Source organism: Bos mutus, chromosome 4, assembly GCF_027580195.1.
Source record: "Bos mutus isolate GX-2022 chromosome 4, NWIPB_WYAK_1.1, whole genome shotgun sequence".
Lineage (NCBI taxonomy): Eukaryota > Metazoa > Chordata > Mammalia > Artiodactyla > Bovidae > Bos > Bos mutus.
The window spans coordinates 58,984,655-59,009,385 of NC_091620.1; the positions used below are offsets into that span (position 1 = coordinate 58,984,655).

General features: G+C 40.7%; 1 protein-coding gene across 5 annotated transcripts in view; it reads right to left on the reverse strand.

Moving 5' to 3' along the window:
* ELMO1 (engulfment and cell motility 1) overlaps positions 1-24,731 on the reverse strand; it is a 585,429-nt gene that overhangs the window by 341,296 nt on the left and 219,402 nt on the right. For all 5 annotated transcript variants that reach the window (XM_005889093.3, XM_070369538.1, XM_005889094.3 and 2 more), the window contains 5 exons: positions 19,429-19,580; positions 13,336-13,414; positions 6,502-6,552; positions 3,668-3,790; positions 1,887-2,018 (listed from right to left, as the gene is read on the reverse strand). In XM_005889093.3, the coding sequence (XP_005889155.1) occupies positions 1,887-2,018; positions 3,668-3,790; positions 6,502-6,552; positions 13,336-13,414; positions 19,429-19,580 (537 nt within the window). The remainder of the gene's footprint in view (positions 1-1,886; positions 2,019-3,667; positions 3,791-6,501; positions 6,553-13,335; positions 13,415-19,428; positions 19,581-24,731) is intronic.

Genomic DNA, 24,731 nt, shown 5'->3' on the forward strand with positions numbered 1-24,731 from the left:
AAGAGATTGGATGATTTTGCACAACTTCCCAGGTGATTTGCATATGACTCCTGGCTCAACATGGGGCTTCCCTGGTGGTTCAAAAGGTAAAGAATCTGCCTGCAATGCAGGACACCTGGGTTCACTTCCTGGGTCGAGAAGATCCCCTGGAGAAGGAAATGCAACTCACTCAAGTATTTTTGCCTGGAGAATTCCATGGACACAGGAGCTTGGCAGGTTCCAGTCCATGGGGTCCCAAAGAATCAGACACGACTGGGCGACTAACTTTCACTTTCATTTTCCTCACTGAACACATTAAAGTAAAACCTGGAAGGAACTGTCGGGGAGGTAGAGTGTGAGCTTTCGACGGCTAACTCCCTAGCAAATGGAGTCTGCCAACACACGGGTGAGGGCAGGGCTGGGGCCACCTCGGAGCCTTGAGCATCGACACACACCAAGCACAGGGACGCTCACCTCTCCATTAGTCTTGGAGCTTTTTGCTAAAATTTAGACAAACAGATTCAGCTAAAAGATCAAATGGAATGTCAAAGTCAAAATTTGGGATATGACAACATAAAAATGAAGCTCTGTAAAGCAAGCTGCAAAGTTGAATACAATGCTTCAGAAGTGTTCTTCTTAGAAAAAACATGTTAAGACTACCAGTAAATAAGGAATAACATCAAATTATTTTTTTTCTAGTTTTACAAATATTATTGGAGAGGTTTATAAAAAAGTTACTCTGATGCACCAATGGTTAAAGTGGAAATTACCCAGTGTTTATGGAAAGCAATTTGATGATGTCGAAAGCTTTAAAAATATATATCATAGAAATGCCAGTTCCATGGATTTATCCTAATGACATGATCAAGGATGTACATCAATACTGAGAGGCACAGATGTTAATTGCAGACTTATCTGTAATTTTAAAACACTGAAATACTCAGTAAAAGAGCTTGGCTAAATAAACTGTAGTACACTCATATAATAACAACTCTTTAGTAATGAAAACAATGCATATAACTGACGTGGAAACATTTTCAAAGAATTCCCACAAAAGATAAGGTTTTCCAAATAACAATAAAGCATAAATACCAATGTGTACAAATGAATATTAATATTAGTGTGTGTGTATGTATATTCAAGGAAAGAGTATTTGCAGTTATAAAATAATGCCTGATCATTTCTAATTACTGAAGACAAAAGTCTGATATATGTTGGTTATGAAGGAGGTAGAAAGAAACCCAAATTTACACCTGCAGAATTTGAGGTTAATAAGCCAAAGGTCATATAGAAATGTGATAATGATGAAAGCAAAACTGGACCGGAAGCAGAAACAAAAACAACAGATTATATTCAGGACAAGGCTGTGTTCTGATGTGCAAACCAAGTAAAAAGAAAATCTAGGTGGTGACTAATTAGCATCCACAGCAAGACAAAACTTTCAGGACAATATAAACTGCAGGTCACACCACGATCAAATTTCAGGAGACTCTCAATCTGATTTTGATATGGAATCGACATATGTGAATAACCCAGTCACCAGCCCCAAATAAGATTTCTCCCACAGTTGCCATCACCCATTTAATTTAAATAGAATCTTCAGCCTCCTGTGAAGTAGATCTAACGAAGTCTAGATGCTTTCCGGGCTAACTACTCTTGGTTACACTTAATCAGAACTGAATAAACAAACTCAGTATTAGTCACACTTGTACAAGTTATTCCATTCCGCTGCAGCCAGAAGAGATTTTCATGTGATCCTGTTTAAACCAGCTAAACATCTGGAAAATGTGGAAACTATTCTGTAAGGCACAGGAGGACCACACGCTCAGAGGAGACATCGCTTATGTGGCTGAGGTCAGGCCCCCGGGTGCTGGAAGGAGAGAGCTTACTGGAGATGGCTTACTTACTATGAAGCCAAGTTTTTTATAATCCCGGGTGTACATGGACTTGCGCTTCTCCATGCTGCCACTGCTGTTATTTGGTTCAGACTCTGCATCAAAAGCAATTCTTCGAAGTTCAAATATGATGTCCCGCTGAGCCTGAAGGGGTTAGGAAGGAAAAAACGGGAGGGAGAGAGAGCTGCCTTCATTCTGTGATGTTTCATCCACTCCCTCATTCCCCAGGGTCTAAATGAATCACTGGGTACAGGCAAAAGGGAAACAGATAAAGGGCAACCAGTGTTCTAAGTTACAGCTCTGTGAACTCTTTTCCCCCTCCTGCCACTCTCCCTGCTGGTCAGCCTTGGCTTTATTCCACAATTATCCTCATGGCCAAGCCCCTTGGACCTCTGGTATCAACTGCCCTGTGACATTCTCAATGAGGGCCCCAAATATGAGGGAAGGCTTCTGATTGGAAAAAGCCAAGTTAGAGGATCTTGAAGTCCTGTACTGTCAGAAATAAAGTGAGAGGTACATAAGGTTTAAGAACAATAGGTAAGTGACAAGGGACCCCTAACTCCACTGAGAAGTGACTTCATAGAGACAAATATGAAAAATGGTTAAAACGGTAAAGGTTCTGTGGTGCATGTTTAACCACAATAAGAAAAAGGCATGTATCTTTTACATAAAAAGGAGGAGGTTTCCAAGAAGGGAGGGCTGTTCCACCTCTGGACGCACTGCCTTTCGAACTAGAAGTCATAAGGCAGTCTCATCTTTCTGTGATGATTGCACTTGGCCTTGCCAGAAGTGTGGGGCACATTAGACGGCCGCTGGAAGCCTCTGGATCATTCTTAATCGCGTGGCCTCACGCCACGAACGAAGTGCTGCGGCGGTTACACACTTCGCATGTGCATCCACATCTGCCAGAGATCAGACCCTCACGTGCCAATAACGAGTGTTTTCCTTTCCAAAGCTGCAGCGCTGTTTAAGCTGCAAATATGCTACAGCAGCGCTCCCAGCTGTTTCCTCTCACTCTGTCTTCACACAGTAAAGTTCCCCCAGAGCCTTTTGGATCAAGACTTAACCTCTCAAGCACAACAGCCAGAGACCTAGAGAGATCTGTAGCAGAGAGCCAACCGACAGAAATGGAAGCCCAGAAATCAGATGTAACCTGGGACCTCCACCCACGGCTCTGACCACTGGAGAATGGAAATACTCTCTCAGCCTGTAGAAGCCATATCACACAGAGCTACCAAGTGGCTCTGTGTCCTGGGGACTTGAATCCAAAGCTATCACCAATGAAGGCACTAGCCAAGAGTCAGTGTTTGTAGTCATGCGACGTCAGGCTTTCTTATCCAATAAGGAAAGAGTATGCATGTGTTCGATACATAACAAAATATTTCATTTATTTTATTCTATGATCCTATGCATGTTTAGTCACGTAGTTATGTCCAACTATTTGCGACCGTTTGGACTGTAGCCTGCCTGGCTCCTCTGTCCATGGAATTTTCCAGGCAAGAATACTGGAGTGGGTTGCCATTTCCTACTCCAGGAGATCTTCCTGACCCAGGGATTGAACCCCTGTCTCCTGTGTCTCCTGGATTGCAAGAGGAGTTTTTATCCACTGACCTGTCAGAGAAGCCCTCTCTGATTCTAGATTCACCAAAATTTTAAATCCATTTCCCTAAGTTCTGAGATGATAATAATATTACCATCATCAAAAGCCTCCTGGTTTCTAAGAAGCTCAAGAAAAGACTTTTAAGGATGTTCTTTCCCTCATATGCTTTGACTGTTGTCTAATGAGCACTCACCTGGTCCTGTGGGTCCATCTTGGTCATCATCCTATCTTCCAAAAGGTTAAAGGTCAGCACCTGCAGCACATACAGCTGGTGTGCCATTTCATTGTTGATGGCCCGCTGAGCTCGGATGACATGCTAGGGAGATGGTTCATGAGTGAAACATTTTTAAACAAAGGAATAACGTAACAGCAAATAACCTAATTTACCCACCCCACCCCCATCATGATGCCAAGTAGAACCTCAGAAGACCTCATTTGGAAGCACGGGGCATGGAGGTGGGTGGAACCACTTTCAGGAGAAAGATGAGTGCACAGGTGACCCTGGTGTAAATTTTCCTTTACATTTCAGGACCCAATAAGCTTCCTGATCTTTAGGCCAGAACTGGGGAAAGACCTACTGTGTTCAGGGAAGAGTGGAGGTGCAGCAGGAAATGGAAATGCGGTGGCTATTACAGCCATATAAGAGAAGGTATGCCTAAAATGAGAGCGTCTTGAGGAGAGCTGTGGATTTCTACAACAGAAGCACTCCTTGCCTGCTTGCCTTGCCAGAAAAATAAATGGTATACATGTACTGTAAGCAGTTCTGCCATCCTCTTACCCTACAGCTGTCTCCGAGAAGTGATCCCACATCTAAACAGGGAAAGCTTTAGAAGCATCACACAAAGGCAAAGTAGCTATCAGATCTGTCATTAATTCACTGTGGACATTATACAGTGACCACTACCCCAACAAGGCAGTGAGTGAATTTTTTTTTTTGGAAAATGACCCTTCCCCTTAGAAACAGAACTAAAATGGAATAAATATAAAAAGAGTGGCAGCAGACTATAATACGTGGGCCTTTGTCCCCTCAAGGGCTGGGTTTGAAATGGAATTCAAGACTTGGACCTAATATGCATCTGCTTTGGCAGAAACCACAGAAACAGTGGTTTATCATGCCTTAAACAGTTTATCATGCCTTAAACATGCCAGTCAACCAGAGATTTTCCTGGTGGTTCAGTGGCTAAGACTCTGTGCTCCCAGTGCAGGAGGCCCAGGTTCGATCCCTAGTCAGGGAATTAGATCCTGCATGCTTCACCTAAGACCTAGTACAGGCAAATAAATAAATAAATACTTTGTAAAATGCCAACCAACCAGTCAAAGAGGTGAAACACCCACTCGAATGAGTTATTTTGAATTGCTAGGCCCAACCATGTCTTGCTGTCTCAAGGAATTTTCTCTGGGTGCCCTGAACCTGGACTCCACAGCCTGGCTCTGAGCACCATGATGAAACAGCCAATTAAAGGAGAGGTGGGGTGAAGAACAAGACAAAGAAGGAAGTCGCTGAACCAAAATTAGGTGCGTTGGAGGGTGGGAAGCCAAGCAATGGGATGGGGAGAAATCAAACCTCATATCTTCCAATCTTCCCAAGAGAATGTTAATTCTTGGTATATGTTTAATGTCCAAAGTGTATGGGCACTAAAGCATGTGGCTATTTATTTTATTAGCAACTCAACAGTATCTACACTCCACGTTCTTGCCAGAGAATACCAACCAATCTTAAACTTCCAGTCATCAAGGTCTCATTTAAAACAGTCACGCTGAAGTAAACTGATCTTTGAGACATGGTAGCTACAGTCATTTCACCCACTCCATCTCTGGGCATTCTAACTTCAACTGCCACACCAAGGCGATATCAACAACAGGCTAAGACTTTAATTCCAGGTTTCTGCTCTTTCATCACCCTCCACCCCCTACACAAATACCTTCATTTCTCTATGATTAATATTGTTGCTTCCACTTTTATTGAGAGTGAGTATAAAAAATAACCGTATTTTGAATCCCTCTACAATTTCTACAAAACCATTCTTGGACAAAGAACATATTAGAATGTTCTGACAATACCCGTTTCAGATTCCAGTTCCAGGGGGTGGGAATATGTCATCCTCCAAAGACCTGGGGTACCCCTTTTATCAAGTAATGAAAAGTACACTCATATGGTTTCTCTTTATCCTTAATAGCCAGGAAGTTTAACATCATACTTGATGACAAATTGTAGTCATTATTATTGGCTTTGGATTCTAGAATATTTATTTTATTTGCCCTCATAAGGTTTTTAATTTTTAATGGCCTCATGGTATTGGAATGTGTGTGTATGTGTATGTGTGTATGTAACTGTATGCTTGCAGAACTCCTTTTTGGAATTATACACGCATAAATCTTTATTCTTTTTTTTTTTTTTTGGTAAGCAGAAGAATCAATCACACATGTTTCTTTCAGCCTTTAGTTAAAAGTCAAGTAGCAGATAAGGCCTCAGGAAATCTCGCTATCTGATTTACTTCTAAACATTCACAACATAACATGTAGAGCCTCTTCTTGACTGAGGTTTCAGGTATTTTTTGCATTACAGTGAATGAGTGGGTTTCATGCCTGACCTTCCTGCCTTTCTGTAGCAAAGTGGCCCAGGAAAATGATGGTCAAAATTTCAGGACTTCTCTCAGAGTCTGATATGTTTCTCTCTAGTTTCCTCATTAAAAACGGTATTAGCTCATATTGGTGGATTTGTTAAAGTCAGGGAGTCCCTAACTTCCTTACATACAAAGCTAAAGCTCTGGTGAGTTATAATAAACCTGCCACAAGGCGTTTCTCTCTTCCAGGGACCCCCGCCCTCCAATCACAAGGCCATCTCTGGGGGAAAGCTTTATTTATTCCATTTCCAAAAGTACACTTTTACTTCCTTTCTACTTCCCACTGCTTGGCCACAGAAGCAAGTCACAGAACAAACCACAAAACCAAGCCAAAAGAGGAGATCAATAAATCTTACCAGACCCTTCCTCCCCAGCAAGGTGCTCACAGCACACAGGTACTCACCGTTAAGATGATGGAACGCAATTGCTTCTGAGCCAAAATATTCGCCATCTCCTGTGGAAGAAAACACGCAGATAGAAAAGCATCAGTTTGAAAGAAACATTTCCACGTGGCCCCAAATGACTTTATGCTGGGGTGTGCTTCAAAACTGGATATCAGCAGTATTTCTTACCAAAGAAAGGGCTCAAATGGACAGTACTACTCAACTGACTTTGTGAATGTTGTTTAGATAATACAGCAATGTCCAAAAACAAAGGAAAGAAATGTGGCACCTGTGACTTCTTTCTTTTTTTCTTTTTTTTTGAATTTCTTCCTTCCAGGGAAAGGTGAGTACTAAATCAAAATCAAACACTCCAAATGAGAGCAGTGGCTCTCCACTGAAATGGCTCATCAGCTTTTATTAGAATATATATGTGCAGAGAGTTGTTACTACAAGGCAACTTATGCCTGCGCCTAGGAGATTTCAATACTAGACAGCCATCACTTTAAAGATCTAAGACTTCTAAAAGCCATTTCATCTGAATCTGTGCAAAACCAAACATTGAGTAGTATATACCCCAAGGCTTAATAGTCTATCCAAATGAATTGAGTGAAGTTTTAGCAAAGGACAGACATCTGGGCAGATGCTATGCTCTAGGTCCACACCCAGTCTCCCTGGGCCTCAGTTCTGCAGATTGTGCACTGGCCTACCTGAGTGGCATAGAGGTTTTGCAGGTGATTTTATTAAATGACATGATTTACAGATGCTCTTTCTAAACATTGTCAAATAGATACTAAGGGAAAATTAAACAGTTGGACGCAATTGGGGTACAAACATCCAAAAGGAAAAATACTGCTCATATTCAGGAAGTCACTGGAATGTTTATTGGCAAAGGGGGTAATTTGAGGGTCACCACTCTTACTGAGTAGAGAAGAAACTAAGTTGTAATTTAAAAACACAACCGTGAATTTGATCAAGGTCAAAACAAACTTGTAGAAAGCAAGGCAAACTCAGAACACGGGGAGGAAGTACAAGGGGGTGCACAGGCAGGGCTGGACAGGAGCAGAATGAGGGCGCAGGGCCTGCTGAGTGCTGACGAAGGGAACGTGGGGACTTACAGTCAGAGGACACTCAAGGATGTCAACACTGCTGTCTACACCAACCTAACGGCCATCGCCACCACAGAAAGGAAAGCAGGTAGGAGAGAGAGGGATGGAAATTAGGAGCACTCTGTTAGACATCACAGCTTAATGTTAAAGTCCCTGCTCATCCACAGCATTAAAGAGACACGCGTACAAATACTCTACGGTGATCTAAAAAGCCTAGAGACGGCATCAGTCAAAATCCAATGCTGAATCCTCTTCCAACCTCTTAAAAACAAGAAGGCAAGGACAAGGACACCTTCAGAAATAAGTTAAATGGTGATCCAGAAGGAACTGCCCTTCGACGGGGTGAAGAAAGCATGCCTTCTTCATGATCAAAACAGAAAAAGTCCATCTTCTGTTTTTTTCCTTGGACCAGATGAATAACAAAGGCTCAACATTCCTTTCATTCCTTTTCTTTTATAAAAATAAACGTATTGCGTTATTGGCACACACACACAAATCCTCTGTGCCTATGTTAGCCTGACATAGATGTGCTTAGTCAATCAGTCGTGTTTGGCTCTTTGTGATCCCATGGACTATAGCCCTCCAGGCTCCTCTGTCCATGGGATTCTCCAGGCAAGAATACTGGAGTGGGTTGCCGTTTCCTCCTCCAGGGGATCTTCCCAATCCAGAGATCAAACCCATGTCTCCTGTGTCTAGTGCATTGCAGGGGCATTCTTTACTGCTGAGCCATCGGGAAGTCCATATTAGTCTATCAACTTACAAAGTTTTAAAATAAGTTAGAAGGAATGATATACTTCCAACATCTACTAGAGCAGTTATTATAATGATCTGTTTATGATATTTATCTTCTGCAGAAGAGTATGGTCCTCTCAAGGGCACACAGACTGTCCTTTTCATTTTTGTATTCCCAGCCCACAGCACAATGACTGACACAGAGTAGGCAATGAATGTTTGATAAAACAGTCCGATACCCTCTTAAAGGAACTGGAGCGTGATCAGAGAGAAAACGGAAAAATCCTTGTCCATATCATGGATTTTTTTTTTGTCCAATATTAAAGAATGATTTGAGAGAACTTGAGAATCTATGGAGAATATTTTATATCATTCAGTTCAGTTCAGTTCAGTCGCTCAGTCATGTCCTACTCTTTGCGACCCCATGAATTGCAGCGCGCCAGGCCTCCCTGTCCCTCACCAACTCCCGGATATAAAAGTATATGATTGTGGTTTAGTCACTAAGTTGTGTCTGGCTCTTGCGACCCCATGGACTGTAGCCTGCCAGGCTCCTCTGTTCATGGAATTGTCCAGGCAAGAATACTGGAGTGGGTTGCCACTTCCTTCTCCAGGATAAAAATATATAGATAAATATAAATATGGATATGGATACAGGCATACCTCAGAGATATTGCAAGTTCAGTTACAGACTGCTACAATACAGCAAATACCTTGATTAATATTAGCTCATACTAATATTTTGGCTTCCAAGTGCATACAAAAGTTATGTTTACACTAGACTGTAGTCTATTATGTATGCAATACATTATGTCTAAGAAAACAAAGTACATAAAACATTTTTTTACCCTCCTAAAGGAACTAGTGCTTGATCAGAGAGAAAATGGAAAAATCCTCATCCACATCATGGATTTTTTGTTCAATATTAAGGAATGGTTTGAGTGAACCATTAAGAATACTTTATTGCTGGTGGTTGCAATGGTAAGAATCTGCCTGCAATGCGGGGGACCTAGGCTCGATCCCTGGGTAGGGAAGATCCCCTGGAAGAGGACAAGGCAACTCACTCTACTCTGTTTGCCTGGAGAATTCCCATGAACAGAAGAGTCTGGAGGGCTACAGTCCATGGGGTCTCAAAGAGTCGGACATGACCGAGCGACTAAGCACAGGACAGATTGCTAAAAAATCGTAACATCATCTAAGTCTTCATTGACTCATAATCTTTTTTGCTGATGGAGAGCTTGAAAATTTGCAAGAATTACCAAAGACACCATGTGAATAAATGCTGTTGGATAATGGTGCCAGTAAACTTGGTTGATGCAGGGTTGTCACAAACATTCAATATATATATATGTATATATATATATATATATATAGTATCTGTGAAGCACAATAAAGCAAAATGCAGTAAAACGAGGTCTGCCTGTATAGATATATTGACATGGAAAGATGTCCACAAAATCATGTTTAGTTTTAAAAGCATTTTTAAAAATAAACAGTGCATGCAGTATGATCACATCTAGTGAAAAATGATGTCTGAGGGGAAGTCTTTGCACAAAAAAAGTAGGAAGTAGGACCACGACAGTCCCACAGGGGTAAGTAGTGGCAGTGTTTCCCTCTCTGGGGATGCAATTATAGGTGTTTTTATTTCTATTTTTTTATTTTAACTTCTTTTGTTTTTATGATATTATACATGTTTTAATGCCATTCTCCCAAATCATCCCCCCCCCCCCCACAGAGTCCAAAAGACTGTTCTATACATCTGTGTTTTTAAAACTTCTTCCGGAATCTGTATTTTCTGATTTTTCTACCAAATCTTTAAGCTAAAGGGTTTGTTTGTTTAAAATAATGCTTATCAAAACATAAGTGTTTGTAGAGAAATTTGGAAGTGATCTGACAAACTTCTTCATCATGGAAATAATAAAATGAATAATGGCAACTAGTTGTAAAAAAAAAGGATCCATTTGCCCCCCTAACAACAATCCCCTCTCCGATAAAACAGTACCCTTTCTCTTCATTTGGGCAGGAAAAGGGAGCTTCTCCAATATCCGAGAGGCAGGCATGACCCAAGCCCTCACCTCCCAGGGCGGCTGACAGGGCACCATTACGCAGGGGGCAGTTATACCCCTGCCCAAGCTCAGCGCTCCCTCAGGCAGGTCAACTCCATGAATGCAAAACAAAAATGTAGCTCAGGTTTGCCTGCCAAGTAAAAATATTTGACTTTGGCGGTATCTTTCTTCAGTAAAAGTAGAAATAACATATTGGTATTCAAAATCCTTCCAAATTCATTAACATTAAAAAAAAAAACAACACCCAAATAATGGAGTCCTACCAATGTGTCTGACCCCGAGTTGGAAAGAGATGTTGAAATAAATAAAAATTTTTGACCGAAGTAGAATTTATCCAATGTCTAAAAGCCTTAAAAAAACAAAAAGGGACATTCCTGTAAATCCAATAAATAAGTGTTAAGGTTACATTTTAATCTAACTGGAGTAAGAAAATGGGCTTGATGTCTCTCAAGTATCAAGAAGTTGTTTACCAGACAAATACAAGGTCATTCTGCAGGAGATGCTTCCTTGACCAGCACTCAATGGGATGCTTTGCAGATAAGAGCAAGAGTAAGGCTGGGATTCTAACATGGACTCTTAATCAGCTCAGCAACCAGTCAAGTTCCTTACCTCTTTGACTCTCAATTTCCTCATTTATAAAATAGAAATAATAAGATTTTCTATAGATATGAGGATTAAATGAAATGACATAAAACATATTTGCAAGGCAGACTCTCAAATATTATCAGTGACAGGCTTTGGCAAGTTTTCTTACTTGCCAAAAATTTCAGAACTTTCAATTTTTCAAAACATAAATCAATCAATAACAAATACATAATATACAGTAAGATATTACCAATTAGCTTGAGCTTTTGCTTTATCGGACTTTACTGATATTCAAAAAATAATGACAAATAAGCTTTCCTTCATTATGAACTTGAAGTAATTTTTAGAGCCAACTCTCTTTTAACTCACTAGAAAGTATTTTATAAATTAAAAATCAAAATACTCCTTTTCTTGACAAATAGTCACTGATTCATCCTAAATTCAACATAGTCTATAAAGTCCAAGTTAATTTTCTATTGACAAGTATTGTCATTTTTATCTCAAAGACTAAAATCTGAATTTTCTCCTGGTTGATAAACACTCTTTCTTAGTTGAATTGTTTACTTAAATGATTTAATGTTATTAGACTACCTTTTGTGATTTAGTATTAATATAGTAATATATGTACAAACCGTGCTACGTCGGTTTCATATAGCCTAATTTTTCAAAAATAAAAAAGATTTGATTAGCAGAATTCAAGCCTAATATTAACGGCATTTCTAGTATAATGGTACCCCATTATATTTTCATTGTTATCATTGCCCTGGAGTCAGCATAGATTGGCATCTAATTCCCTACTTCTTCACGGTCATTCAATTACAGTTAATCAGATTAATAGTAATTTTAGTGTAACAGAAAGATGCAAGGGGTATGCATCTTACTCATGCAGAGGTCTGAGTGAAATTGTAGCACTTGGGGTGAGTGTGAGCTTTCCTTTCCTCTAATCTAGCCACAGAGGGAAAGACAGTTTCAAGAGTCTAGGTCAGTTTAGTCAAAGTCTTAGTTTTGGCCTGGCTCTTGACCCCACTCTACAAGCAGCTATCATTGGTCTGGCTAGGCATCCCTGGTCTGGCTAGCAGAAGAATCAAGCTTCTCTGTGATGCCCATGTCAGGCTTGTGAACATATGCAGGCAACTTACTGGCCTGATGGGAATTATCATGCTCCCAGTATTTAGATATAAATATAAAAGGAGCAGCCCTGCCCATGATCCCACTTAAGATCTGCAAAGCTGCCCTGAAATATCCAGACTGGAAAATAGGCTTGGAGACGGCAGGCACCCCCTGGCTCCAGCCAATACCAAACCAAAAGCACAGGAAACTAGAAAGCCACTCTGCTTCTTGTACAAATGTGACTCCTAGGAATGAGCAAACAAACCTAAATGGAAAACAAACCAGAAACCCTCATATTTAGCCACTGAGGTTTAAAATCCCTGGCAATGAAAAAAATAAAGTAAAAAAAAAAAGTAAAATTCTTGCCACAGTGTTCAGTAGCATGCTAACCTCCTAAATTCTTCTAAAACGATTTATTAGTAACTGTCATAAGCTCCCCAGTATACTTTCTAAATGCTGAAAGATCTCATATTTCCATCTAGTTTCTAAAGGGAGTCAATTGTGACCTAGGTAACAAGTATGTTATGTTGCTGGAAAAAAAAAAGAAAGGATTCTGAGATGTGAGCCAAATTCTAAGACATGCAAAAGCACCACTTCTTCCACAGCCACTTTATAATGGTCCTTTCCCTCGCTGAAGAAGAACCAAAGATTGACAAAGGACAGTATTGAAGGGTACGTTCCAAGCAGGTACATTTAAGGGGTTCCCTCCTTCTGATGACACAGAGGAGAGGAAATGAATGCTCACTCCTCCTGGGCACATCCGCACACGGACAGCAGAAATACCACTAAGCAAAGAGCCTCTTACAGATGAAAGGTTCTCTCAACTGCGGCAGCAATTTACACATTCCCTTTCCCATCTTCCCACCCAGCAAAGTGTGACAGTTCTCAGAGTCTAGCTTTCCTCATCAGGAAAATGGGGACAATCCCTCCCTGGCCCCAGTGAGTATCCAGTGAAATGACAGAAGGCCACAGGGGCTTCTAACTCTGCATCCACCACAAAAGCAGTTTCCTCTTTCTTTCAGCTCTTTGTTTGGGGCTTCCATACTGGGTTTCACATGATGAAAGGGCTTTACCTCTGAAACACTTCATCTCCAACTAGCTCCCACTGGATCTGTGAATGATCCCAGTCTGGCCAGGCAAACTGCTGCGAAGCAGAGAACCCCAGAGGAGTTGCTGGGATTGGAAGGGGAAGGCTCTCCCTGCACCAAAGCTTGTCAGCCCTGGGCACAGGCTTTAAGGCAGAAGAAATGCAACTTACCTGCCTCCTCTCATCAGGGGCCTTCAGGAAAAGTGCATTAATCACTGCAATGGTATAGGTCTGGATTTCTTGATCTGTCCTGTAAAGACACAGAACAACATCAAAGTCAGAAAAGACCAGGGAAGGCGCCAAGATGGCGGAGGAGTAGGATGGGGAAAACACTTTCTCCCCCACAAATTCATCAAAAGAACATTTAAACGTCGAGTAAATTCCACAAAACAACTTCTGAATGCCGGCAGAGGACATCAGGCACCCAGAAAAGCAACCCAACTCCTCGAAAGGAGGTAGGAAAAAATATTAAAGACAATAAAAGAGACAAAAGAGGGAGGGACGGAGTTCCGTCCCGGGAAGGGAGTCTTAAAAAGAGAGAAGTTTCCAAACACCAGGAAACTTTCTCACTGCGAATCCGTGCGAGCTTTGGAAGCACAGAGGACAACATAACAGGGAGAAAAATAAATAAACAATTAAAACTCGCAGATTGCGAGCCCTACGGTAACTCCTCCAGCGGAGAAGCAGCGCAGACGCCTGCATCCGCCATTAGCAAGCGGGGTTGGGCAGGGGCGCAGGCGCGGGCTGCATCGCTGAGAGTAAGAATCTGGCCTGAATACCTTGAGCACTATCTGAGCGAAATAATTTGGGCTAGCAAACCAGACTGTGGGATATCTACCATGCGAAAAGCCAGCCCTAACCTAAGACACCGCCAGCCCGCGCGCACGGAACAAAGGACTAAACAGAGGTAGCCGGCTGCAAACCTTCCCCCTCGGTGACAGGCAGCCAGAGCCGGAAGGGGGCAATCGCAGCCCCAGAGAGACATTATCTATAAAACTGGCTTCTTTGCTAACTAAAACTTATTGGGGTCTGGGCGGTTAACATCTGCCTGAGAAGGTGCGCCGTTTTACACCCAGATAACCAAGTGGCAGGGAGGCGATAAGTCGCAGCATTGGCGCCGCCAAACACCTCATCACCTGAGCTGCTCGGACCTGGGAAGAGCACAAAACGCAGCCCCAACTGAGTCTGCGCCTCTGAGGACTACCTGAGTGCCTGAACCTGAGCAGCTTGGACCTGGGAGGTGCATGCAACCCAGGGCCAGCCTCGGATTGTTCCCGCGAAACAACCTAGAGCCTGAGCAGTGTGGGCAGGAGGCTACACGCCGCCGTGAGCGGGGCAGACCCAGTGTGGCTGAGGCACTGCGGCGCACGCCAGTGTCATTTGTTTGCAGCATCCCTCCCTCCCTCCCCCCATAGCGACTGAACAAAGAGAAAGAAATACAGCTCCACCCATCAGAACACCGACACAAGCTTCCCTAACCAGGAAACCTTGACAAGCCACCTCTACATACCCACACACAGCGAGGAAACGCCACAATAAAGAGAACTCCACAAACTGCCAGAATACAGAAAGGACTCCCAAACTCAGCAATTTAAACAAGATGAAGAGACAGAGGAATACCCAGCAGATAAAAAGAACAGGATAAATGCCCACCAAACCAAACAAAAGAGGAAGAGATAGGGAATCTACCTGATAAAGAATTCCAAATAATGATAGTGAAATTGATCCAAAATCTTGAAATTAAAATGGAATCACAGATAAATAGCCTGGAGACAAGGATTGAGAAGATGCAAGAAAAGTTTAACAAGGACCTAGAAGAAATAAAAAGAGTCAATATATAATGAATAATGCAATAAATGAAATTAAAAACACTCTGGAGCCAACAAATAGTAGAATAACAGGCAGAAGATAGGATTAGTGAATTAGAAGATAGAATGGTAGAAATAAATGAATCAGAGAGGATAAAAGAAAAAGCGAATTAAAAGAAATGAGGACAATCTCAGAGACCTCCAGGACAATATTAAACGCTACAACATTGAATCATAGGGGTTCCAGAAGAAGAAGACAAAAAGAAAGACCATGAGAAAATACTTGAGGAGATAATAGTTGAAAACTTCCCTAAAATGGGGAAGGAAATAATCACCCAAGTCCAAGAAACCCAGAGAGTCCCAAACAGGATAAACCCAAGGAGAAACACCCCAAGACACATATTAATCAAATTAACAAAGATCAAACACAAAGAACAAATATTAAAAGCAGCAAGGAAAAAACAACAAATAACACACAAGGAATTCCCATAAGGATAACAGCTGATCTTTCAATAGAAACTCTTCAAGCCAGGAGGGAATGGCAAGACATACTTAAAATGATGAAAGAAAATAACCTACAGCCCAGATTATTGTACCCAGCAAGGATTTCATTCAAGTATGAAGGAGAAATCAAAAGCTTTTCAGACAAGCAAAAGCTGAGAGAATTTTGCACCACCAAACCAGCTCTCAACAAATACTAAAGGATATTCTCTAGACAGGAAACACAAAAATGGTGTATAAACTCGAATCCAGAACAATAAAGTAAATGGCAACGGGATCATACTTATTAGTAATTACCTTAAACGTAAATGGGTTGAATGCCCCAACCAAAAGACAAAGACTGGCTGAATGGATACAAAAACAAGACCCCTACATATGTTGTCTACAAGAGACCCACCTCAAAACAGGGGACACATACAGACTGAAAGTGAAGGGCTGGAAAAAGATTTTCCATGCAAATTGGGACCAAAAGAAAGCAGGAGTCACAATACTCGTATCAGATAAATTAGACTTTAAAACAAAGGCTGTGAAAAGAGACAAAGAAGGTCACTACATAATGATCAAAGGATCAATCCAAGTAGAAGATATAACAATTATAAATATATATCCACCCAACATGGGAGCACCGCAGTATGTAAGACAAATCCTAACAAGTATGAAAGGAGAAATTAACAATAACACAATAATAGTGGGAGACTTTAATACCCCACTCACACTTATGGATAGATCAACTAAACAGAAAATTAACAAGGAAAAAAAAAAAACAACATGTATCTATAAAGCTCACTAAAGCAAAGCACAGTAAAATGAGGTACGGCAATAAAAAAAAAAAAAAATCACCACTGAAATCCCATATTGAGCAGGTGATATGCAGGGCAATTTCACATACTTTGTCTTATTTAATCCTAATGGTAGCCCTGTGATAGACATTAAAAAAAAAAAAATGAAAATAAGAGAGGAGAAACTCTATGGGTACCATTTCCCGAACTTGTACTTTCAGCTTGAGGACCCAGTGTGGGAGGAATAGGGCATGGAATTGTTGCAAAGAACCCTTAAATCCTTAGACATGTTGTGCATTTTCTGAGAATGGAAATAAGCATGGTTTTCCACTTCTAGACATACTATTGGATTTATTGTTGATGCAACCAATAAAGTGTGAGCTCATCTAAAAAAAAAAAAATCCCTTATTAGATATATGATTTATAATATTTGTGCCTAAAATATGTAGATACCATCCATGGTCAATCCTAAAATAGTCTGCTTTTCTTAGCTTCATAATGTCAACAATTTAGGATAAGCAGTACATTAGGTTCTAATATAAAGCTAGTCACAAAATGTTTCTGTGGTTACGGTCAAACAATAACCATAGTTGTGGTTTGAGCAAACTGAAGTAATCTTTTTTGGACAATAATGATTTGCTGAATGGATGAATGAAATGAATGAAGCAAGACAATCAAAGATCATTCAACTTAAATTATTTAACGGTATGTAAGGAATTAGGTTTCCAAGACATAGTGACTTATATTACTCATACTACATTCATGCTGAGCAAATATCACCTGGATTCATGTTGCTATAAAAAAAAAAAAAAAAAAAAAAGAAAAGACCACCCCTCAGTGAGACCATGATAAGGGTCATGATTATTGCCCCAAAAAAGGTGAGAGAGAAAGGCAGGACCCAGAGAATGCAGTCAGCACTGTGTATTTCAACCATGAAAAGCTGGAAACACATGAGGAGACAATTACTATTGCTAGCCGGACAAAACACACTCACCCAGAGATATAGGTGGCCAGCTGGCTCTCTTCCTCTCTCCTCTATTAGAGTTAAAAATATGGACCAGTGTGTTTGTGTGTGTGTAATTCTCTGTCTGATGCATGAAGTACATCTGGGAACAGTCCTGGGTGTCCCCACATTCTTGGGCTTATTATAGAGGAAACTGCTTTGTCTCCATGGCAATATTACATATTCTAAAAATCTATTTTCAACTAGAAACTTCAAAGAACAAGAAGGATAGGTTTTTATGTTTACAAATTTGCTTTTCACAGGAATGAAATCAGAAATTCCAAATGAAGCCAAGATCTACAGTTAGGTGCATGGTAAATAGTAAATATTAAGCACAGCACAGCATAAATAGTAAATAAGAAGGACCCAAGGCATAAACAAAGAGCAGAGGCCAGAGAGCTACATTTAGAGATAACTGAGGAAGAGGCAGAGCTTATCACACACAGCCTCAGGAAGGATGAAATTCTAAGCCCAGTGCCCCACTGGCTGGCTGTGTGGCCTTGGACAAGTTCACGGGGTGTCCCTACACAGCTTCCTCATCTGGAACGCTGGGTAAAAACACACTCATTTCAAGGAGCTGCTTTTAGGATAAAATGAGGTAATGCACATAAAACCTTTAGTACAGCGCTTGGCAAATAAGAAACTCTCCTCTTGGCAAAGTGCACTGTAAGTGCACAATGATGCCCTTGAGATTCAGAGGAAAGACACAGACTTTTAAGTTGATACAGGTCGCATTCAGGGACACGTGAAATTGGTACCATTTCCAGCATGAGTTCACACAAAATCATCATTTTAGAGCATGGGCTAATTTTCCCCGAGGCCACAGTCTATAGCTTGTGTGACTTACAATTTTACACTCTAGTCAACCATCTCCTACCCCCAAACGAAGGAAACATCTAATGCATTTTGGTAGTTTAATATAAAGTTTAATTTAAACACATAGTCAACATTTTTGGTATACTGAGAACTACTGAATACTCCCTTGAATCCCCATTCTACACCCGCAACCCAAACAGGCCAATCAGGTTTCCTCTTGAAAATCTGCCAGTGTGACCTGAGAGAGCAGGGGCAGCACTTACTGGGAGCCAAGTCACATTACTGCCAGCCAATATACCAGAGAAAAGGCCTGTTGTGAGAACTCCAAGGAAGCCATAGTTTCTGTCCTTCCCAAGGCTTAGCTACTCAAGTCATTCCTCGGTTCTATAAAACACGCCAGTATCCTTTCAATAAACTCCCTGTCCTAGTCAGGATGCTTCTTGCCACCTGCGATCCAAAATACTTTCATTGATCAAGTGGCATCCTACAAGGATTCCTTCTCAGGCTGGTATCATCAGAGGCAACCTTGCTAGTTATCTAAGAGTGGGGAGGAGAGATTCCCCCAAAACCCAAGGCTGCTAGGGCAGCTATCTCATAGCTCAAGCGTCTTAAAATTTTGTATTTTATAAAATACACTAGAAAAAGGTTATTGTAATCACCTGGAGACAAATAAAGAAGTCTGGCTTTAAAAACTCCTAATTAACTATGAAAATTCTCGTATTGCAGAAAATACTGTATGATTAAGGATAAAGACTCTATTGAGATTGTAAGAGAACAAATTGCTTTATTGTATCTTATTAAAAGAAAAGCTCTACACTATCTAGCAACATTTATCAGAACTGAGTCCCTACCAAGGCATTGCTGCTAAGCCACTTTAGTCGTGTCCGACCCTGTACGACCCCATAGACGGCAGCCCACCAGGCTCCCCCGTCCCTAGGATTCTCCAGGCAAGAACACTGGAGTGGGTTGCCATTTCCTTCTCCAGTGCATGAAAGTGAAAAGTGAAAGTGAAGTCGCTCAGTCGTGCCCGACTCTTAGCGACCCCATGGACTTCGGCCCACCAGACTCCTCCGTCCATGGGATTTTCCAAGCAAGAGTGCTGGAGTGGGGCGCCATTGCCTTCTCCGACCAAGGCACTAGGGACACACTAGTCTCAAGAAGAGGCAAGGGGCGCACCCAGGGCAAGTCACTGTGTCATGTCAGTGTGATGGGGGACAAACATGAGGCATGGTTTGATTATATAACAGATCAAGATTCTTTTTCTGTATATATTTAATGAAACCAATACCAAACCATCATGGGAGCTGTCTGCCTGAAGAACGTTCCCTCCCCCTGTGGCAGCGTTGATCTTGCTCACCCTTGGAGATGCGGAATGAGTTGGCCGATGGTGATCTCCTGTGCCACCTTCTGATAGAGGTCGTGGCTGTTGAGCACCATGGACTCCAGAATGGCCAAGGACCGTTGCAGGATGGAGACATCTATGGCCGACTTGTTGACAAAACTTGCTATCTGAAAACCCGAGAGAGACACAATTGATTACTCACGCTAAGCAGAGCAGAGAAGCAGAGAAGGGAGCAAATGAAGTCAATCGGTAGCTCATTTAAGAAACACCAGCTATTCAGTGTGAGAAGTACCTGGAATTATAGCAGGATAGCCAGAAATGTAGTGTCAACAATGACTGTTCACCACCTTATTACAAACCTCTATTTATGGCCTATTTCTCTAATTTGGTAATAAGCAATTTTAGAAAGGAGATGGTTTCAAAGAATTATTCTGTCTGGTGTTTTTGGAATGGTTCGTCTGAGTTTCAGCTTTCAGGGGCAGATAATTTCAACACATATATTGTAAGAACTCTTGTGTTTCTTTGAGACAGCAATTTCAACATATACTAATAGCCATTGCCTCCCATTTTCAGGCTACTCCTTCACCCATACAACCCATGGCTTTTATGTTCTTACTATGCTTCTGTTACATTCTTAAGGGACTCACACAAATCACACTTGTCAACACAGTTCAACTGGCAACTTTTCAGTCACTGGCTAATCTCCTTTTTATTCCTCAGTGAAGCACTCTTTCCCCCATTCTTTCCATTTCTTATGGTTAAAATAAATTCTTCTAATCACTCTCAAATTTAGCAAACAGGAAACCAATTAAATCAGAAGTGCTAAAAGTTAAAATAGTCGTTTAAGCTCTAAAATACATTCCCTTAGGAATTCATCACTAAAGCCTCAAACATAATAAATCAGAATGTAAGAGGGAAGTAAAATAAGGGTTAGAATAATGGATCACAGAAACCCAAACACATGGGTACCATAAAGGTTTTATTTTAGAGGCCTCATTAAATGTTATTACTGTTTGTTGACAACTCACATTAAAATGCTATTATTATATCATCATAATGACTGCTTTCTTAAAAGCTATTTGGTTCCATGACAAATTGACACTTATAGCTTCCCCTTATCAACGAATATTTCCCTTTTTGCTATTGCATTGACCCCTTCTCCTCATTCCCTCTTCATCTTTGCACAAGATAAAATTCAAAGGCACCATGGCAACTTACAGTTACCAGCTCAACCATTTTTAGCCCAATGACTCCCCAGTGAAAGCAGAGGGTACAGTGAAAAACAGAGGTGGGCAAGTACAGTTATCAGTATGCTCTCTGCCTCCAGATACACCTGGATTTAGGAGATAGAAAATATGTGACATAAAGAAATAAAGTAACATTATACTAGTATATTCCAAAAGGGTATTATTTTATAATACAGACTATAGGAAGAGTATGAGATTTTTAAGATTCTCAAAAGACTGCTTTAGCTCCTTTCACAGCTAATAAACTTCTTCAATGTGTTTACTGTCCCTGGCAAGCCCCTGCCTTAATCCTCACTGTCTGGGTCTATTCTCCTATCAGATCTACCACGATGAGGCCACTTTTCTTTCCCTAAGTCCATCTATCTCTCACAAAAATCCAGTGACCCTCATGCTGTGCTTAGGGTTAATGCCTAACTTAGACCTCTTCTAAATCCAATATTAATTCCTTGACTTCCTCATCAATGCCACACCAAACACTTTTCATGATCCCAGTACAATTTTTGACACTTATTGGAAAAGAGAAGAACTTATAAAGAAATATGTTGACAATACCACTGATTTCTTGGCACTGATTCTATTTTCCTTCCATGCTCCTATTCTTATTTCCATGTAGTAAATTTGGATGTACCTTTAAGACTCTGTGGAGAATCTTCTAGTTGAAAGTTTATGACCAAACCCCCTCCTCCACCCTCTTGCCTTCATCCCCTCTTTTCATTCATTCAGGTAATAGGTGTTGACCATGTACTACAAAACAGGCTTGCACTGACCTAGGATCTGGAAATCAAGAGATGAGCAAAGCCACATGCTTTTTAACTTCAAGGACCTTATAATCTAGCAAAGATGGACACACAACAGTCATTTACTATGAAGTATGTCAGAGAAGGCAATGGCAACCCACTCCAGTACTCTTGTCTGGAAAATCCCATGGACGGAGGAGCCTGGTAGGCTGCAGTCCATGGGGTCGCTAAGAGTCGGACACGACTGAGCGACTTCACTTTCACTTTTCACTTTCATGCATTGAAGAAGGAAATGGCAACCCACTCCAGTGTTCTTGCTGGGAGAATCCCAGGGACGGGGGAGCCTGGTGGGCTGCTGTCTATGGGGTCGCACAGGGTCGGACACGACTGAAGCGCCTTAGCAGCAGCAGCAGCAGCAGCATGTTACATGCTTATTCTTGGCATCCAAAAGTATAAGTCCACTTAGATATTCTAAAGTCTAAAATTAAATGGGCTAAAAATCAATCTCACTGACTTCTTTCCTATTCCCCTTTTCTCAAGTATCACCTTTCTCCAAGTTTGCCACGATCATTAGTGATAAATAGTCCCAGTTCCCTACTTTCTGTCTCTGTGAACACATTTGCAATGTCTGAAAGTGTTAGTCGCTCAGCTGTGTCTGACTCTTTGTGATTCCATGGACTGTAACCCACCAGGCTCTTCGTCCATTGAATTCTCCAGGCAAGAATACTGGAGTGGGTTGCCATTCCCTTCTCCAGGGGATCTTTCCAACCCAGGGACTGAACTTGGGTCTCCTGTATTGCAGGTAGGTTCTTTACCATCTAAGCCACCAAAGAAGCTCTGTGCAACATCTACCGTCTCACATACATGAAGTCATATATGCACATTGGAACATGGTCCAGCTCATTCCTGGGTTACTATGACAGCAGCTTCTTCAATTTCCTCTATATTCAAGATTTCCCTCTGATACAAATTTACCCTCTACTTCTGTAAATATGCCTTGACAGTATTTCCTTTCTGGAAATACTCAAGAAAGCATGCATCTGACTCTTTAGAGTCTAATGTACAATTCTGTAGGAGATACTAGTTGTCTTTTGAAACTAACTTCTATCTTTTGGCTTATTTATCAGTAATTTCAGCTTGACATTTAAATGACCCAATACTTTCATCTAATGAATACTAATAAACAAGGTATCAGGGCTGACTGAGCAAACATGATGACTGTCCTCATTGGTGAATGGACAACTTTGTGAAAGTTTAAATGTTACTTTCTATGTCTAGTTTAAAAACTACAGATCGCAGTATAGCTATAGAAGGTTAAAAATCATCTTGTTAAATTTTAATTTCCCTTGTCTTCCTCAAAATCAATCATGACTTCCTTTGCCTTTAAATTTTTTCCAGCTGCATTTCTGTACTTTGGCCAACATGGGTGAACCAGCCTAAACCTGTCAAAGTACAGGTTCTTGAAGGTAGGTCTGTATCAGAGAGAAAAAGAAGGAGGAGGAGCTAACAATAATGATATCTATTACTTCCACATGCTTCCACTCATTTTTAAAGTGCTACCTAGAACTTTGGGAAAGTTATACACACAATGCCATATTTAAAATGGATAACCAACAAAAACCTACTGTACAGCACGTGGAATTGCTCAGTGTTATGTGCTAACACCCCTGGATGGGAGGGGTGTTTGGGGAAGAATGGATACATGTATACGCATGGCAGAGTCCCTTCACTGTATACCTGAAACTATCACAACATTGTTAATTGGCTATACCCCAATCAAAAATGTTTTCAGTGTTAAAAAAATAAAAATTAAAAGAAAAATAAATAAATAAAGGTGCTACTTAGATAAAACATAGGAATATTTGGGTGACTTTTAAGAAGTTAAGGGGCATCACAGTGTATGAAATCAGTAATACAACTTTTTAAAATCACAGAAACACTTTGAATTACTTAGAAAGAGACCTTGAAATTATCCTCTGTTATCAAAACTGAAAAGATACATGGAGAACATGGAGCCCCTCTCCCATATTTTAAGTTATTCAGGCAGTGGTCCATAAATCTCTCAAGCTTTTAAGAGGCAAAAATGACTGGGTCTCTAAACTGAAATTGGCTGGATGTTTATCTAGGCACTGAAAATACTGCAGAGTGAACCAGGCCCTCCTGCAGAGCTAAGGTTTCAAGAGCATTTGTATAAAACTTTCCTTCCAAGAAAAGGCTCTGATGTTATACTTGGCCAGGGTAAAACCAACTCGTAACACAGAAAGTTCTAGGTTGTTTTTCTTTTATTTCATTTCTTTCTTCCCCATGCCTTCTGACCCTCTCTCTAAGTCACCAAATCTTTAAAAAGCAGCAACATTAAAGACTGGCATCAAGGGATTCCAAGTTTCAAAGTGTTCATGAAATGATATTTCTTATTACAGAAAAACTTTGTAAACTAGACTCGAGATCCACACATAACAAAATAGATAGCAGAGAAGGATATCAGGGCTGGCAGGGAAAAAATATTTCTCCAAAGTCGTATGAATTTGGCATTAATAGGAAGCCAAGTCTGGACCACAGAGATAAGCATCTTTTGTCAGCACATTTCCTAGCTGATTTTTGTCTAGATAAAGCTCCATTTAAAAGACAGTTGCCTGTATACAATTCCTGGGTTGTCAAAGTGCTGAATTTGATCCAGCTAATGAATAAAAAGATAACCTTACAAAAACTTTCAATTATAAAGTCATTTTCTGATGACCACTTTTTAAAATTCACATAAGGAGTAGAGCTCGAAGTAGCAATGCAAGGAAATAGAATGGCTAGGAATGAGGCTGGAATACATTATAAACATGTTGTCTTCTGAAAAATACTCAATGTTTAATTTAAACTGCCAAGACTGCTAGTCTTTGCTTCCCTGAATCTAATATGATTTTTTGGTTAATTTCAATGAGCGAAAACCATTTTCATAAGCAGTTAGAAAATTAGATTATTGTCAGTCTCTTTAACCACATCTCCCATTTAAAGAAAGATACCTTTGTAATTCCTTTCCATTCATGGCTGAAGTTTTACTTGAAATATATTTTAAATATGGTGGCACTGTATTCTTTTTTTTTTTCCTTCAAGTTTTAGAGTTTAGAAAAATACTTCCAAAGCAAATTTCATTTATTCATTTTCACAGAAATGTATTAAGGTCTGACTCAATGCCACGCCCTGAGGAGAGAGGCCAGAAGAAAGCCATGGTTCCATCCTAGCTTTCTTGGACTCATGGTCTTGGGAGAGCCAATCAAAAGAACAAAAAATTCATAGGAGAGTGATAAGTGATGGAACAGGGGCATGTACAAGATTCAAGGAGAAT